The sequence below is a fragment of the Microcaecilia unicolor genome, chromosome 2 (assembly GCF_901765095.1).
Source record: "Microcaecilia unicolor chromosome 2, aMicUni1.1, whole genome shotgun sequence".
Classification (NCBI taxonomy): domain Eukaryota; kingdom Metazoa; phylum Chordata; class Amphibia; order Gymnophiona; family Siphonopidae; genus Microcaecilia; species Microcaecilia unicolor.
The window spans coordinates 237,330,768-237,346,611 of NC_044032.1; the positions used below are offsets into that span (position 1 = coordinate 237,330,768).

At 47.9% G+C, this 15,844-nt stretch overlaps 1 protein-coding gene across 1 annotated transcript in view; it reads left to right on the forward strand.

The window, feature by feature from the left end:
• The first annotated feature begins 522 nt into the window (after positions 1-522).
• PUM3 (pumilio RNA binding family member 3) overlaps positions 523-15,844 on the forward strand; it is a 170,737-nt gene continuing 155,415 nt past the window's right edge. The window contains exons 1-2 of the mRNA XM_030193819.1: positions 523-643; positions 3,839-3,932. Of these exons, the coding sequence (XP_030049679.1) occupies positions 3,851-3,932 (82 nt within the window). The 5' untranslated portion in view covers positions 523-643; positions 3,839-3,850. The remainder of the gene's footprint in view (positions 644-3,838; positions 3,933-15,844) is intronic.

The following is a 15,844-nucleotide window of genomic DNA, read 5'->3' on the forward strand; positions in this document are numbered from 1 at the left end:
CCTGCCCGAAGAGGTCACTAGACCACCAGGGCAGTAGATAGTAAGGGGAGGGGAGGGGAATATGTGACAAGGGAGATGGGGGGGCAGGGGAGGGGAATATGTGACGGGGCGGGGTGGGAGCGAGAAAGGGCGGGGTGAGGATCCAAAGGGACATGGTGTGGGCGGGGCAGAGGGCGTGGTGTGGGCGTGGCAGTGGCGTGGCACGTGTCCTCTTTTTCAGAGGACAAAATATGGTGGCGAACGCCATTACGGTACTATGTAAGCCACATTGAGCCTGCAAATAGGTGGGAAAATGTGGGATACAAATTCTACAAATAAATAAATAACGACGACGAGGAAGCAGCAGCTCATAGGTTTGGTTGTTTGTTTGAGTGTACTAGATGACGGCTGCGCGCGGAGAATGGGAAACAGCGATTAACCAAATTGGCGTCAACATTCTGACGTCATCCCGCCTCCTGCTTTTTTCATCTCCTTGATTTCCGCAAACCCGTTTCCGGCGTCGCGCTTTCCTCAACGCAACTTCCTGTTTCTCCGGCCAGGTGGTGTGTGGAGTTCAGTGGGATCTTCGAAGGAGAGAAGTTGTATCTTAGGGGACGTGATACCGGAAAAAGAAAGGCGCGGAGTTGTTGGGGGTCGACCTCAGGTATGTGTTTGACCCCTGGTGGGGGGAGAAAGTCCGGATCACGGACAGGGAGAGATTGCACGAGGAGGGGAGACCGGTCCCTGAATGCGTGTGTGGAGGGGTGCTCGGCCTGTGAGAGTGTGAGGGCAGCCGAATTCGTGTTACTTGTTATCTTTCCGCATGATATAGTGGACTTGTCACAACCCCTTCTTTTTCTTCAGAGATGCTCTGCTTGTCATATGCTTTATTGAATTCAGATATTGTACGCCTATCCACCACCTCCACTGGGTGGGGGTGATGCTAGACAGGTGGTGGAGTATTGGGACTTTGGGGAGGGGGGCGGGGGGGTGATGCTAGACATAGGAGGGGAAGCGGGAATAGGGGCATAGAGGGATTATGCTGGACAAGGGATGTGGGAAGATAAGAACTGCCAGATGGACAAGGGTACCATGGAAAGAGAGTTAAGAGAAGAAATGTGCTTGGAAAAGCAGCTTGGCCCTTTGTACTTAGTATTTAGCAGGATGCCCTGGTTGTAGCTCAACGGTTTAAAGGTGGGATGTTGCTTTGCTTTAGCTTCTGGCTCAAAACATTGAGTTTGGCATGTGCATGACTTTTCTCTACCTAAAGCCATCTGTGAAATGGAAGCTAGGAGTAGTGATGTTTTATCAGTATATTTGTGGAAACCTGGGAATTCCTGAACACATTCATACAATTCCTATCATAGGCAAATCTCAGTTTATTTGTAGCCACAAACGAGCCCGAGCAATGTTCACAATACATCCACAGCCCGGACGGCCTTTCTTATGGTCTTGCAAGCATTTTTATACAGTACAAAAACAATGTATTCATTAGTCAGAATTAACCCACTTGCATCCTGTGGTCACCTACACCCATTTATCTTATTCAATCCAGATTGTTCCTTATCTTCCGGTGACTACCCTATTACCTTTTATAGTTAGTTTCTTACTGCATTGTCAAGAGACAGTAAGCTAGATGATGACATAATCTTGAGGGCAAGTGAATGAACAGTGGATCCAAAAAAAATCCTCTCACAAATGGTGTTTGCTAATTATATCGTTTATTGCACTTCTGCTTGGGCACTCATACTCTGATGCTCAGATGCAAATGCGGGTGCTATACGCCATTAGTGCTAAACTATTGTCCACATTAATGAGCACATAATTCTGAGACCAAAGATCAGCGCAAATAGCATGCTAATGCTCCATAGTACTTAAAGAATAAGTTAGTCCTCCACTTAAGGAGTGGAGGAGTGGCCTAGTGGTTAGGGTGGTGGACTTTGGTCCTGAGGAACTGAGTTCGACTCCCACTTCAGACACAGGCAGCTCCTTGTGACTCTGGGCAAGTCACTTAACCTTCCATTGCCCCAGGTACAAATAAGTACCTGTATACAATATGTAAGCCGCATTGAGCCTGTCATGAGTGGGAAAGCGTGGGGTACAAATGTAACAAAAAAAACCCCACACCTTTCAGACTGCTAAGGTCCTCTCAAAGATCATCACTATCTGTCCCCTCATAAAAAGAAATTGTGATAGCTGCCAGTGAGCTTTCTCAGGAGTAGCCCCCAGACTGTGGAATTTACTCCCAGAAGGGCTACGTATACCTCTATTTCAGGAAGTAGGTGAAAGCTTGGCTCTTCTCCCAAGCCTTTAATACAAAGGGTGACTGACTATGCACTCATTCTGCACTTGGACTAGCTTAGATCAGTTACTTATGTCTTGTTTAACTGTACAAAAAACTTGCCTTTAAGCCACACATCTATTTATCCCAACTGACTCTATACCATGCATCTTATCCCCGTCTATATATCTGCACTTGGTCCTTCAGCTATTTGGTAAGCTGTATTGTAAAAAAGCATTAGTTTCATAGCTATGTTATTTGAATATTCAAATGTGTGCTTGTTAGATATTTCATTAGTATTATCCTGACATTGTATTATATCTCTGTTATTTGAATTTCAGTGCTGTTAAATGTGTATATTTTGGATCCCATTTCATGGTAGCCCTATTATTAGTTTTCAGTTTGCTGTTTTCAAGTTTACCTCATTTAGGGCTTCTTTTACATAGCCACACTAGCGATTCCCGCACAGCAAATGAGAGGAAGCCCATAGGAATTGAATGTTTGCCGCACCAAGAATCGCTAGTGTGGCTTTGTAAATGAGGCCCTTATTGTACTTATGTTTATTTTGATCATTTTGTTATGTTGTTAACAGAATTGCAAATTTTATGTTAAACTGTATCTGATGTAGACTACCTTGGATGAATCTTTTCATAAAAGCGGTTAATAAAGCCTAATAAAGAAAATAAATGTCAACGCATCTTAATGAGCTCATTTCCTTTTCCCTCCCAGTGCTTGCAGAATAGTGCACAAAACAAAGCCGCTTTCTTCTGTAAAAAAAAATAATGTCAGATCAGGCATTGTGGGAATTTGAAAAGAGGATTTCTCATGATTCTTTCTCTGAAATCTGCTGGTTTTATACAGTTTGGACGCAGAAGGAAGCCTGTCCAAGCCCCTAAGCACCAGTAGTAAGAAACGTGCGCAAGTCCGAGGAAGCCCAAAAGTGAAAGCACACATTGGCACCTATTTTCTGCATTTAAATATGTCTTCAAAGTAAAACAAAAAAAATTGAAAAGCTTATATTTAAAGGCACAAAAACAGACGCCAGTGTTGTGCTTCACGTTCAGGTTTGACATATGACATGTAGCAGTGTAGTTTCCTTTTCACTTCTACCAAGAAGAAACCTACAAAATATGCATATTAAACTCTGCTTAAAGTCAGACCACTGTTCCACTGTCCTACTCGTAGCAAGGCGCCAATATACAATTTTTATTTCCTCATGAAGGTAAGTTATTTATGATGGTTTTTTTGTGTGTGCCAAGACTTGGGCTAGAAATTTTTTTACCATCTGGCAATCCTGGTTAAGGCCCCACACTGCCTTTTACATCTTTTCTTGCACAAAGTACCTGGAAATTCAGGCCCAGAAAAAAGTGCCAGGTGGTCCAAGCAGTGTCCGGTGGAATATTTGAGAGGGCTTGATTGGAGCTGCTATTCGCTTGTGTTCCTTGCATTGTAGAACACTGACTTAAGTTTACTGAGATTACACTGTCTAGAAAAGTATTCTGCTGCTGTGTGTACTGCAGTCTATACCTTAGGGTAGTTCATTTAGCAGTTTTCATTTTGATCTCTCTTATTTTACAGGGTGTTGGCACCATGGAAGCTAAGAGTAAAAAGCAGTTCAAGGGAAAGGTTGGAAAGGCATCACATGGAAAACGCAAATCCAGAAAAGTTGCGGGTGAGATTTTGTAGCATGAAGCTTTTTTGCTTTCTAGAACCTGGTCTTGTAATGGGACCTTTACTCTTGGGGGAATTCTGTACAACTGCGTAGTGCAGAATTCCCTACCATCGGGTCTGTCTTCGGTCTCTCTCCCCCTGAGACCACTGAGAACCTGTTCAATTGCTGTGAGCAGTTCTTTTCCTTACCTCCACAGGTACTACTTAGATAGTGAAAAGTGTTTAGTTAGATTTAACATTAAATTCTTGTTATTTTACCTGTTCCTGTTTGCTGTTTTGAAACTTTGAACCATTCATTGTTCTACTTTTTTTGCTAATAAGATCCTATTCGTTTGTTAGTTCTGTTGTCCTGGACTGACTAAGAATTCTGGAAGTTTGTTGTTGGTCTGTGAGTATTTTTCTAAGAACTGTGGGGCCCCAGTATTGCGCCTCCCAGTGTCCCTAGATACCACTGGGGAAATAGCTTGCAGGTGGGAGAACATGCCCAGAGACAAGTGGGACCCAGCAAATGGGTGGAGGGTATGCCAGCGTAGACGCACGTGTAGGTGAGCCTGGGCAGTGCTGGGTAGGACCCTCCAGGTGGCCACAGGATTAACCCCAGGTGGGTTCTAGGGCTAGTGCTCAGGTGTTACGTGACAGCTTTTACTGGTTTTTAAGGTTCGAGCTACTGGTATACCAACATATCTTGTGCATTATATAACCCTCTATGAACCTGGCTGTCAAGATTATCGCAATCTAATCAATTGATAATGCCTTTAAATGCTTCTGTGTGTTTGATGCATCTCCGCATAGAGTTCTTTAGCACAGTAGGACCTCTACTTTGGACCCAGCTCCCATTATCTCTTCATCTGGAGAAGGCTTTGGATAAATTTAAGTAAGGCTTAAAGACTCGCTTATTTTGAACAGCCTTTCCAGACAGAGGGATTGCAGGGGGATGGTTGTGCCTCCGTCGGACTCTGTATCTATGTGTGTAGTTTAAATAATGTGTGGTTATGCCTCTGTTTTCTTGCTTTTTCTTGATTTATCCTATTGCAATGTTCAACGTTAGGAGTCACGGACCAAGAAAGGGATCTAGGTGTCATCGTTGATGATACGTTGAAACCTTCTGCTCAGTGTTCTGCTGCGGTTAAGAAAGCAAATAGAATGTTAGGTATTATTAGGAAAGGAATGGAAAACAAAAATGAGGATGTTTAAATGCCTTTGTTTCGCTCCATGGTGCGACCGTACCTCGAATATTGTGTTCAATTCTGGTCGCCGCATCTCAAAAAAGATATAGTGGAATTAGAAAAGGTGCAGAGAAGGGCGACGAAATTGATAAAGGGGATGGGACGACTTCCCTATGAGGAGAGGCTAAAGCGGCTAGGGCTCTTTAGCTTGGAGAAAAGGCGGCTGAGAGGAGATATGATAGAGGTCTATAAAATAATGAGTGGATTTGAACGGGTAGATGTGAAGCATCTGTTTATGCTTTCCAAAAATACTAGGACTAGGGGGCATGCGATGAAGCTACAATGTAGTAAATTTAAAATGAATCAGAGAAAATTTTTCTTCACCCAACGTTTAATTAAACTCTGGAATTCGTTGCCAGAGAATGTGGTAAAGGCGGTTAGAAAAGCCCAGGAGAGATGAAACATTTAAATCAAGTATCAGGAATGTCTTGTAAGGAAGTTTGATACCCAAATATGTAAAGAAGCGGGACACCCACTTTAGGGAAAACTACCTCTCCATTTATGCCTCACCCCGGGGTGCGTTGGCATAATTTGAATCCACTGAAGTCCCCATATTCAGCAAAGCTATCCATAAGAGCAGTCAGGGAGGCCTCTGGGTTGACCAAATGCACCAATATATCATCTGCAAAAGCAGATACTTTGAATTCTTGTATACCATTACGGACCCCCTGTATATCTGGGTTGCTTATGATTTCCCGAATTAGCGGATCTAACAATAGAACAAATAGGAGTGGTGACAAAGGGCATCCTTGGCGAGTTCCCCTCTGAATCTCAAAAGGATTGGAAGCTATCCCATTTAACCACAATGCTGCCCTAGGTGCACTGTACAATGTCTGAACCGCTGCAAGAAAAAAATCCATCAAACCCATATGCTTCCAATATTGCAAACAGGAATTCCCAGCTTACTCTATCGAATGCCTTTTCTGCTTCGAAGCTTATGAGCAGAGAGGGGACCCTCGTCCGTTCCACACACTCCATTAATGCTAACACTTTGCGCATATTCTTAGCGATCGTACGGCCTTGTACAAAACCCACCTGGCTTTCATCTATTACTGTTGGTAATACAGCTTCCATTCTATTCGCCAAGAGTTTTGCCGGAATCTTAGCTTCCACATTTAATAAAGATATGTGCCTGTATGACGAAGGCAACTCTGGGTTCTGCCCCGGTTTTAACAACACCACCATCTGCGCGGTATTCAACAATTCAGACATCTGCCCCTTCTCTACAAAAGAAGTAAACAACGTCTGCATAGTCGGTACAATTATGGGGTTTAAAATTTTGTAGAACTCAAATCAAAATCCATCCGGGCCTGGAGCCTTATAAAGAGACCCCTGCTGAATTGTCCGACTCACCTCCTCTTCTGATATCGGTGCATTTAGTTTAGATTTAGTGTGTGCTGTTATCACCGGTAAGGACCTCCCCTCCAAATAAATTTGGCTTTCTAAATCCTCCCCCTGGGGCTTAGCATAGCGTTGTTGATAGTAAGAACGAAACACTTCTACAATTTGTTTATCTTTGTGTACTCTGACTCCATCCCCTCTATCTAGCTGCATTATCACTTGCGCACCCAACTTCTGTCAAATTAAATTGGCCAACAGCTTTCCTTGTTTGTTACTGTGCACAAAGAGTTTATATTTATAGTATTGCAGGGATTTAACCGTACATGCGTGAAGCAAGGTATTAAAAACTGCCTGTGGTGCCATCAACTGCTCCTTTTTTTGAGTATTGGGAGATTGACCAAAATTCCTCCTTGCCCCCTGCACTTGACGTTCGAGACGGAGTATCTCTTTGTCTCTAGCCTTTTTTTTGTAGCTAGTGTAAGCTATTATTGTACTCCTAAGTACCGCCTTGGCTGCTTCCCAGAACAGCACCGGATCATCACGATGTGCTTCGTTCATATCTTGATACTCCCCCCACTGACGCGCTAAATATTCTTTGAATTCAGTGTCCCAATAGAAATGTGCAGGAAAACGCCACACTGACACTCTGTCCCCATCGGGACCCCTATCCATTGACCACCAGATCATAGCATGATCAGAAACCCCATAGGGGCCTATCCCAGCCTCCCGAACCTTAGCAAACAGTGATTTGGATAACATCCAATAATCTATTCTAGATTGCGAGGAGTGAGCCCTAGATACATGGGTGAAGTCGTTTTCCTCAGGGTGTAAAATCCGCCATATATCTATAAGTTCCAGTGCAGAACAAAGAAGAGAAATCCCTTTAGATGTCGGCTCTCCCTCCCCCCCCCCCCCCCGCCCCGTGCTTCTATCCAAAGTCGGGTCATTTCCCTATATTAAAGTCGACGCCTATTATCATTGGAATATCCTGGTGTTGTCCTGGGGCATGGATCAGCGATCAAAAAAACTTTTTATCATATACATTAGGAGCATAGACATTACATAAGAGCATTGGTTGTTTATTGATTGTTACCTTGGCCCAGATATATCTACCAGAGTCTGCTCTCCAACACCCTTGCACTTGAACGTCTAATGTCTTTCGGAAAAGAATCAATACCCCAGCCTTACGCCCTACCGCAGGAGCTTCTAAGACGTGTCCCACCCACCACTTCTTAAATTTTGCATGCTCTGCAGCTGAAAGGTGAGTCTCCTGCAAAAACGCCACGTCTGCTTTGTGACAATTTAAGCATTGTAATAATTTTTGCCTCTTAATAGGGGAGGTTACCCCATTCACATTCCACAAAATGAACTTAATTGGCATCCCACACCCACCTCATTATAGTAAATAAGCTAATCCAAGATCTAAATTTGAGAAGGGAGTGGCGTTCCAGCCTACCGTCCCCCCCGCCCCCCGCCAATACTTTTTGTAATATAAACAGGAGCTCTAAGGACCTGGCATCAATCTTTACACCATACCTTTTTCCCACCCAAATTGAAAATTGCAGAGAGTCGAGAATTTCTTCCAAACCTCCCATCCTCTAACAGTTCCAAACAAAATAACAGTTAGAACATCCCCAACTCCTTTACCCCCCCTCCTTCCCCTCCATCTTCTCCCCATACCCTACCAGCCTTCCATTGAGGCTGATCGCAGTCATGCCTTCATTACTTGGCATGCACTGCTATTGTAGGCCACTGTGAGAGTGCTCCCCCTCCCCCTCTCTTCCCTCCACCTACGTCCACAAGAATATGTAAACATTATTTAACTGAATGCATTATCTTCCTCTCACCCCTCTCTCCACAAAAAAAAAAGGGGAGAAGGGGGTTAATCCCCTCTTCACTGTATATGTATAGGCACTGGGCCCATACACATCGATAAGCCCATGAATACCACATATACCCTTGTATCTCCCTTATAACCAAACGTGCACTATCAATGCTGTTATGAGCATATTGCCATGCCAGTGCTGCTGTTATTCAAGAAGCCCAGTCCTCCATGGCGTGATCTACCATACCTCCCAAGGTGGGGTGTCTATATTCATCAGCTTGACGAAATAATACTTGTGGTAAAGTCTCATCTGCACCAAACCATCTCTCTGGAGTTTAGAACAGCTGCATTGTAATGTACACTTGAGTAGGGCCTAAGGGTACTCCGCGATCACTGAAAGTCAAAGTTCTCAAGTTTGGCGTTTTATGTTCCAATGGGCCCCAAACCTAAAATCAGAACAGCCTTCTCACTGCACGTATACCTTGTGGCTAGATCCAAGATCAAGTCCTCTTTCATATAACTGTCCCTGTATCTTCGATGTTGTCTGCTGCACCTCCTGAATTGGTGTCCACCCTCTGCAATCCCATCTAAGGGATTGGTTTGGGTAGGTCCCGTTTGTGCCTAATCACCTCTCTGAGGTTCAACACTGCCTTACCACAGTTTGTTGCCAGTTAAATTTCAGGATCGTAGCTTAATAGTCAAAATTGCGAGGTAATGGTCCTGTATGTCCAAAAAAAACAACAAACAAAAAAAACTCCTCAAATGTGACGAGGACCGATGAGAAATCAAAAGGGGCACAAGTCCTCGAGCATCCTTCTAATACGCTATGTTGATTCAGTTCACATTGCTAGCCTTCCTGCTTATCTGCCATAGATATGTCGTGCTAAGGCAGGTTGATCTCATCACTCAGTAACAGATCTTGTCGGAGAAGTTTGTTGGCTCAAAAAAATGCACGCTGCCTCTGGTGTATCAAAAAAGTTAGGCTTGCCATCTATAAATAGTTTAAGACGGGCCGGGTACAGGAGAGCAAATTGTATATGCCACTGATGTAGGTCTGAGCAGATTGGTGAGTATGCCCTCTGCAATAGCGAAATAGCGAGACCCTCGTGGAAAAGTCCTGGCAGCACAAAATAGTCTTGTTCTCATATTTCAATGGTCCTTTGGCTGTAATTGCTCGTAGCACTTCTGTCTTGTGCACATAATTTAACGTTTTGAATATGACCGGCCTGGGCCTAGTTTCTTGTTGTCTTCTGGGGCCCAGTCTATGCGTTGTCTCTATTCTCAACGGTCTCCTGCATATGAGGTCAGTTGCAGCGTTTTGACCAACCATGTTTCCAAAAACCCCTGTAGCTCTGTCTCCAATATAGACTCCGGCAGTCCTACTAATCTGAGATTTCCTCTTCTTAATCTGTTCTCGATATCATCGATTTTGTTTTCTAACTCCTCCACCTTTGATTGCAGTGATACCTTCTCTGTATGCATTTCTTGCATGCGGTCCTCCAGGTCCGATACTCTCTGGCAGTAGGCCTCAAACTCTCCTTTCAACGATTCCATCCTCCCATCCATCACTTCCAGTTTCTCAGTGAGACATTGAAATTTTTTATCCAAGGAGAGAGGTGTGGTAGCCGTGTTAGTCCACTCTTAAAGGTTATCAATAGAAATCAAACAAAATAAAACATGGAAAAGAAAATAAGATGATATCTTTTTTATTGGACATAACTTAATACATTTCTTGATTAGCTTTCGAAGGTTGCCCTTCTTCCTCAGATCGGAAATAAGCAAATGAGGTAGCAGATAGTATATATGAGAGAAACATCAAAGCATTACTTTGACTGTCTGACAGAGTGGGAGGGTGGGGGTATGCATGGGGACATCAAAGCTTTTCATTGATATTCTAACAGAATGGGTGTTGGTAGGTGAGAGGAGGGTAATAAACAGAGAAATACAGCTTATGTTTTATAATGAGTTAGAAAACCCAGATCCTTATTAAGTCCTGTTCGTTGGGTGTCAAAATATTCAATCATTCTTATTTCAAAGGTCTTACGTTCCTGTATTCCATATCATCAAGCTGATCAATCCATAGACTGGTGGGTTGTGTCCATCTACCAGCAGGTGGAGATAGAGAGCAAACTTTTGCCTCCCTATATGTGGTCATGTGCTGCCGGAAACTCCCCAGTATGTTCTCTATCTCAGCAGGTGGTGGTCACACACAGCAGCAGCTCTGGCTAGGCCTCCAAGCCTAATCCTTAGGTTTTGTTGAGGCCTGGGGTTGAGGGCTCTTTTGAGCAAGTGCAAACCTGGTGGTGCCAGGTCCCTCCTTTTCTCCCCCCTCCCGCTGGCTCCGTTAAAAAAAAAAAAATTTTAAACGTCCTTAAAGGCGTTTATTTCGACGTTATTTAAACGTTCATTGCAGCTACTCACTGGGACACCAGTTCGTTACAGCTCGGAGCGGCAAGCAGGTAATTTTACCTTTTTATAGCGGGCAGGGGGTTCCCCGATTCTTCTCCTCGTGGCATATGGCGTCGGAGGGCGAGGGTGCAAAGGGTCGCTCCCCGGATCGCTGGAGCGCTTCTAAAGGGGATGCGGGGGTTTTACAGCCTGATTCGCCCTTGATGGGTGACAGCTTAGTGACCGATGAATGTCCCGGTCCTTCCTCCGGCGTGGCGGTTTTTCCCGCCATAAACGCCCATCCCCCGCTCCTCGCCTCCGCCATCTTGGCCGGCCACGCGGCTCGGACGGCTTCTTCGTGGGCCGCCCTTGAGGTTGGAGACATTAATGCCATGAACGCCCTTAATTTGGGTGACGGCACAAAAGCGGCTAAAGTTAAGCGCCGTTTTTTCCCGCGCGGCTCCTTTGCGGAGTGTCGCGCCGGACGCCATTTTGGATGCGCAGCATGTCTCTCCCCCGCTCGTGTGAGCGCCGGTTGAGGGTGCGTCTAGGGCTGTTGCCCAGGCTGCGGAAGTGCACAGTCTGGGGGGTTTCTCCCCCGAGTTTGTTTTGCTGCTGCATCAGGCTTTCCTCATGCAAAACGCTGCCCCTGCTCCCTCGTCTGGTAAAGAGGTTGAGGTTCCCAGAGGTAACGCCCTCGGGTTGATTCCCAGGCCTTGGAGGACTTTGTCTCCTCCGATGTAGATGAGGGCAGCGTGTCTGAGGTCTCCCAACGGTCCTTGCGGATTCCTTGGAGGAGATAGATCCCCGCTCGGATGGAGAGGATGACCCCTCTGCAGCGCGGCTTTTTAGCCCAGAGGATTTGCCCAACCTGTTGTTACAGGTCATGGACACTTTGAAGATTTCCTCTCCGGAGGACGTCTCTCCCTCAGCCCCTGTTGGCTCTGCTATTATGCTGGGGACGAAGCGCCCGCCTAGAACCTTCCACGTGCATGATGCCATGCACACCTTAATTTCGGCTCAATGGGATGTCCCGGAAGTGAGCCTTAAAGTGGCTAGGGCTATGTCCCGCCTCTATCCTTTGGCTGTGAGTGAACGTGAGGCCTATCTGTGGCCTACCGTGGATTCTTTAATCACTGCGGTGACTAAGAAAACGGCTTTGCCGGTGGAAGGTGGCACGGCCCTAAAGGACGCCCAAGACAGAAGATTGGAGGCGGCCTTAAGGTCGTCCTTTGAGGCAGCTGCTTTAAGTTTGCAGGCCTCTGTTTGCGGCTCCTATGTGGCCAGGGCGTGCCTGACTATGGTGCAGCGGGCTTCCCCCTCGGATCATTCCTTGAGGGCTGATTGGCCGGCCCTGGAATCGGGCTTAGCCTATTTGGCAGACTTGCTGTATGATGTCTTGAGAGCCTCAGCTAAAGGCATGGCTCAGACAGTCTCTGCGTGGCGGTGGCTTTGGCTGAAACATTGGTCTGCTGACCACGCCTCTAAATCCCGCCTGGCTAGATTGCCTTTTAAAGGCAAGCGGCTCTTTGGGGTCGAGCTGGACAAAATCGTGACCGATCTCGGCACGTCCAAGGGCAAGAAATTACCAGAGGTCAGGGCTCGGGCTAGTACTCGTCCCGGTACCTCCAGAAGACGGTTGCAGGAAGCCCGTCGGTACCGCCCGGGCAAGTCGGGTTCCTCTGCCCCCTCTTCCTTCAAGAGGCATTTCTCCCCCAAGCAGCATTCCTTTCGCAGAGACCGCCGTCCCGGAGGGGCTCCCTCCGGTCCTCCCCCAGGGTCTCGTACCCAATGACGGGGCCTTGGTCCACGCCCCAGTGCAGATTGGAGGACGGCTGTCCTCGTTTCGGGGCGAGTGGACCACAATAACTTCAGACGCGTGGGTGCTGGAAGTCATCAGAGACGGCTACAAGCTAGAGTTCTGCCGACCCTTAAGAGACGGGTTCGTACTCTCTCCCTGCAAGTCTCCGGTCACGCTGTGGCAGTGCAGCAGACCTTGGACAATCTGATCCGCCTGGACGCGGTCGTTCCGGTGCCAGAAAGTCAGCTTGGCAAGGGACGTTACTCCATTTACTTTGTGGTACCAAAGAAAGGAGGTTCTGTCCGGCCTATCCTCGACCTCAAAGGGGTCAATCGGGCCTTGAAAGTGCGGCACTTTCGCATGGAGACTCTCCGCTCTGTTATAGCGGCAGTGAAGGCAGGAGAGTTCTTGGCCTCCTTGGACATCAAGGAAGCGTATCTGCATATTCCCATCTGGCCTCCTCATCAACGCTTTCTGCGTTTTGCAGTCCTGGGACGACACTTCCAGTTCAGAGCCCTCCCATTCGGGTTGGCTACTGCTCCGCGGACCTTTTCCAAAGTAATGGTGGTCATTGCGGCCTTCCTACGAAAGGAAGGGGTACAAGTCCATCCTTATCTGGACGACTGGTTGATCCGAGCCCCCTCTTATGCAGAGTGCGGCAAAGCTGTGGACCGGGTAGTTGCTCTTTTGAGCTCCCTGGGATGGATCATCAACTGGGAGAAGAGCCAGCTGCGCCCGACTCAGTCCCTGGAGTACCTGGGAGTTCGATTCGACACCCAAGTGGGCAGAGTGTTCCTGCCAGACAATCGGATTGTCAAACTTCAGGCTCAAGTGGACCAGTTCCTAGTAGCCTCTCCTCCTCGGGCTTGGGACTATGCGCAGCTGTTGGGCTCTATGACGGCCACGATGGAAGTAGTGCCCTGGGCCAGGGCTCATATGAGACCACTTCAGCTATCTTTGCTGCGGCGCTGGACTCCGATGTCGGAGGAGTATGCCGTGCGCCTTCCCTTGGACCCAGCAGTGCGCAAGGCGCTGAGCTGGTGGATGCAGACAGACAAGTTGTCTGCGGGAATGCCTCTGGTGACCCCAGAGTGGATTGTCGTCACGACGGACGCCTCTTTGTCGGGCTGGGGAGCCCACTGCTTGGGAAGGACAGCGCAGGGGCTCTGGTCTCCTGCAGAGGCAAAGTGGTCTATCAACCTCCTGGAACTCAGAGCCATTCGGTTGGCGCTTTTGGAGTTCATCCCGGTACTGGTGTTGAAGCCAGTACGGGTCCTGTCAGACAATGCCACGGCTGTGGCCTATGTCAACCGCCAGGGAGGTACCAAGAGCGCCCCTCTAGCCAAGGAGGCTATGAATCTTTGACAGTGGGCGGAAGCGAACCTGGAGCAGCTTTCAGCGGCCCACATTGCCGGAGCCATGAATGTCAAGGCGGTCTTTCTCAGTCGCCATACCTTGGAGCCCGGAGAGTGGCAACTATCTGCTCAGGCGTTCTTGGACATCACGAAGCGCTGGGGCCAGCCGAGCCTAGATCTGATGGCGTCATCGGCCAATTGCCAAGTGCCGCGCTTTTTCAGCAGAGGACGGGACCCTCGATCCCTGGGAGTAGATGCTCTTCTCCAGCAGTGGCCGACACAAGAGCTCCTCTATGTGTTCCCGCCCTGGCCCAGGTTGGGCAGGGTGCTAGACCGGGTGGCAAAGCCCCGGCAGGGTAATCCTGGTGGGTCCGGATTGGCCCAGACGTCCCTGGTATGCGGACTTGATCAGGCTCTCAGTCGACGATCCTCTGCGGCTGTCAGTGGAGCAGGGCCTGTTACATCAGGGTCCCGTGGTGTTGGAGGATCCCTCCCCCTTTGGGCTTCAGGCCTGGCTATTGAGCGGCAGCGTCTGAGGAAGAAGGGCTTCTCAGACAAGGTCATCGCCACTATGCTAAGAGCGAGGAAGCGCTCTACTTCTACTGGTTACGCCAGGGTTTGGCGTATCTTTGCAGCGTGGTGTGAAGCAGGCTCACTTTCTCCCTTCACTGCTCCAATTTCTTCAGTGTTGGCGTTCCTGCAAGAAGGTCTGGAGAAAGGCCTGTCGCTCAGTTCCCTTAAAGTCCAGGTAGCGGCTCTGGCTTGCTTCAGGGGCCGCCTGAAGGGTGCTTCCCTGGCTTCGCAGCCAGATGTGGTGCGCTTTCTCAAGGGAGTTAATCACCTGTGCCCTCCTCTGCACTCAGTGGTGCCTGCGTGGAATCTCAACCTGGTGCTAAGAGCATTGCAGAAGCCGCCTTTTGAACCCTTGTCAAGGGCATCTCTGAAAGACCTGACGTGGAAAGCAGTCTTTTTGGTGGCTATCACTTCAGCCAGAAGAGTTTCCGAGCTCCAGGCGCTCTCATGTCGAGAGCCTTTTCTGCAGTTCACTGAGGCAGGAGTGACTATTCGCACAGTGCCTTCCTTTCTGCCCAAGATTGTTTCTCGCTTCCATGTGATTCAGCAGCTCTGTCTCCCTTCCTTTCGTAGGGAGGACTACCCAGAGGAGTACTCTGCTCTTAAATATCTGGATGTGAGGCGAGTCATCATCAGATACTTGGAAGTGACCAATGATTTCCGGAAATCGGATCATTTGTTTGTCCTGTTGGCAGGTCCTTGTAAGGGTCTGCAGGCTGCTAAGCCTACAGTGGCAAGATGGGTCAAGGAAGCCATTGCAGCGGCTTATGTGGCCGCAAGGAAGGTGCCGCCTATCCAGCTGAAGGCTCACTCCACGAGAGCTCAGGCGGCCTCGATGGCAGAGGCCGGATCCGTCTCCTTGGAAGAGATATGCAAGGCGGCAACTTGGGCTTCGGCTCATACATTCTCCAAGCTTTCCGTTTGGCGGTGGCTGCACGGGCGGAGGCCCGGTTTGGAGCTTCAGTATTGAGGTCAGGGATTTCAATGTCCCGCCCTGGGTGAGTACTGCTTCGGTACATCCCACCAGTCTATGGATTGATCAGCTTGATGATATGGAAGGTAAAATTATGTATAATCATACCTGATAATTTTCTTTCCATTAATCATAGCTGATCAATCCATAGCCCCTCCCAGATATCTGTACTGTTTTTATTCTGGTTGCATTTCAGGTTCAAGTTTGGTCTTCAGTTACTTCAGAAAGACTTCGTGTTCAAGTTTTTTCACTTGGATTCTTCAAGAGTTGAGACGAGTTTGTGTTACAGTGAGCTGCTGCATTCCTCTCCCCCCCGTTTTACGGGGCTGGATTGAGACATAAATTCTGCCGGCACTCCCTCCCGCTTCGTGCGGCTGTAGGGCAGCTTTGTACCCCTCCCGCTTCGGCGGTGTTAGGGTCAGTCAGCTCCT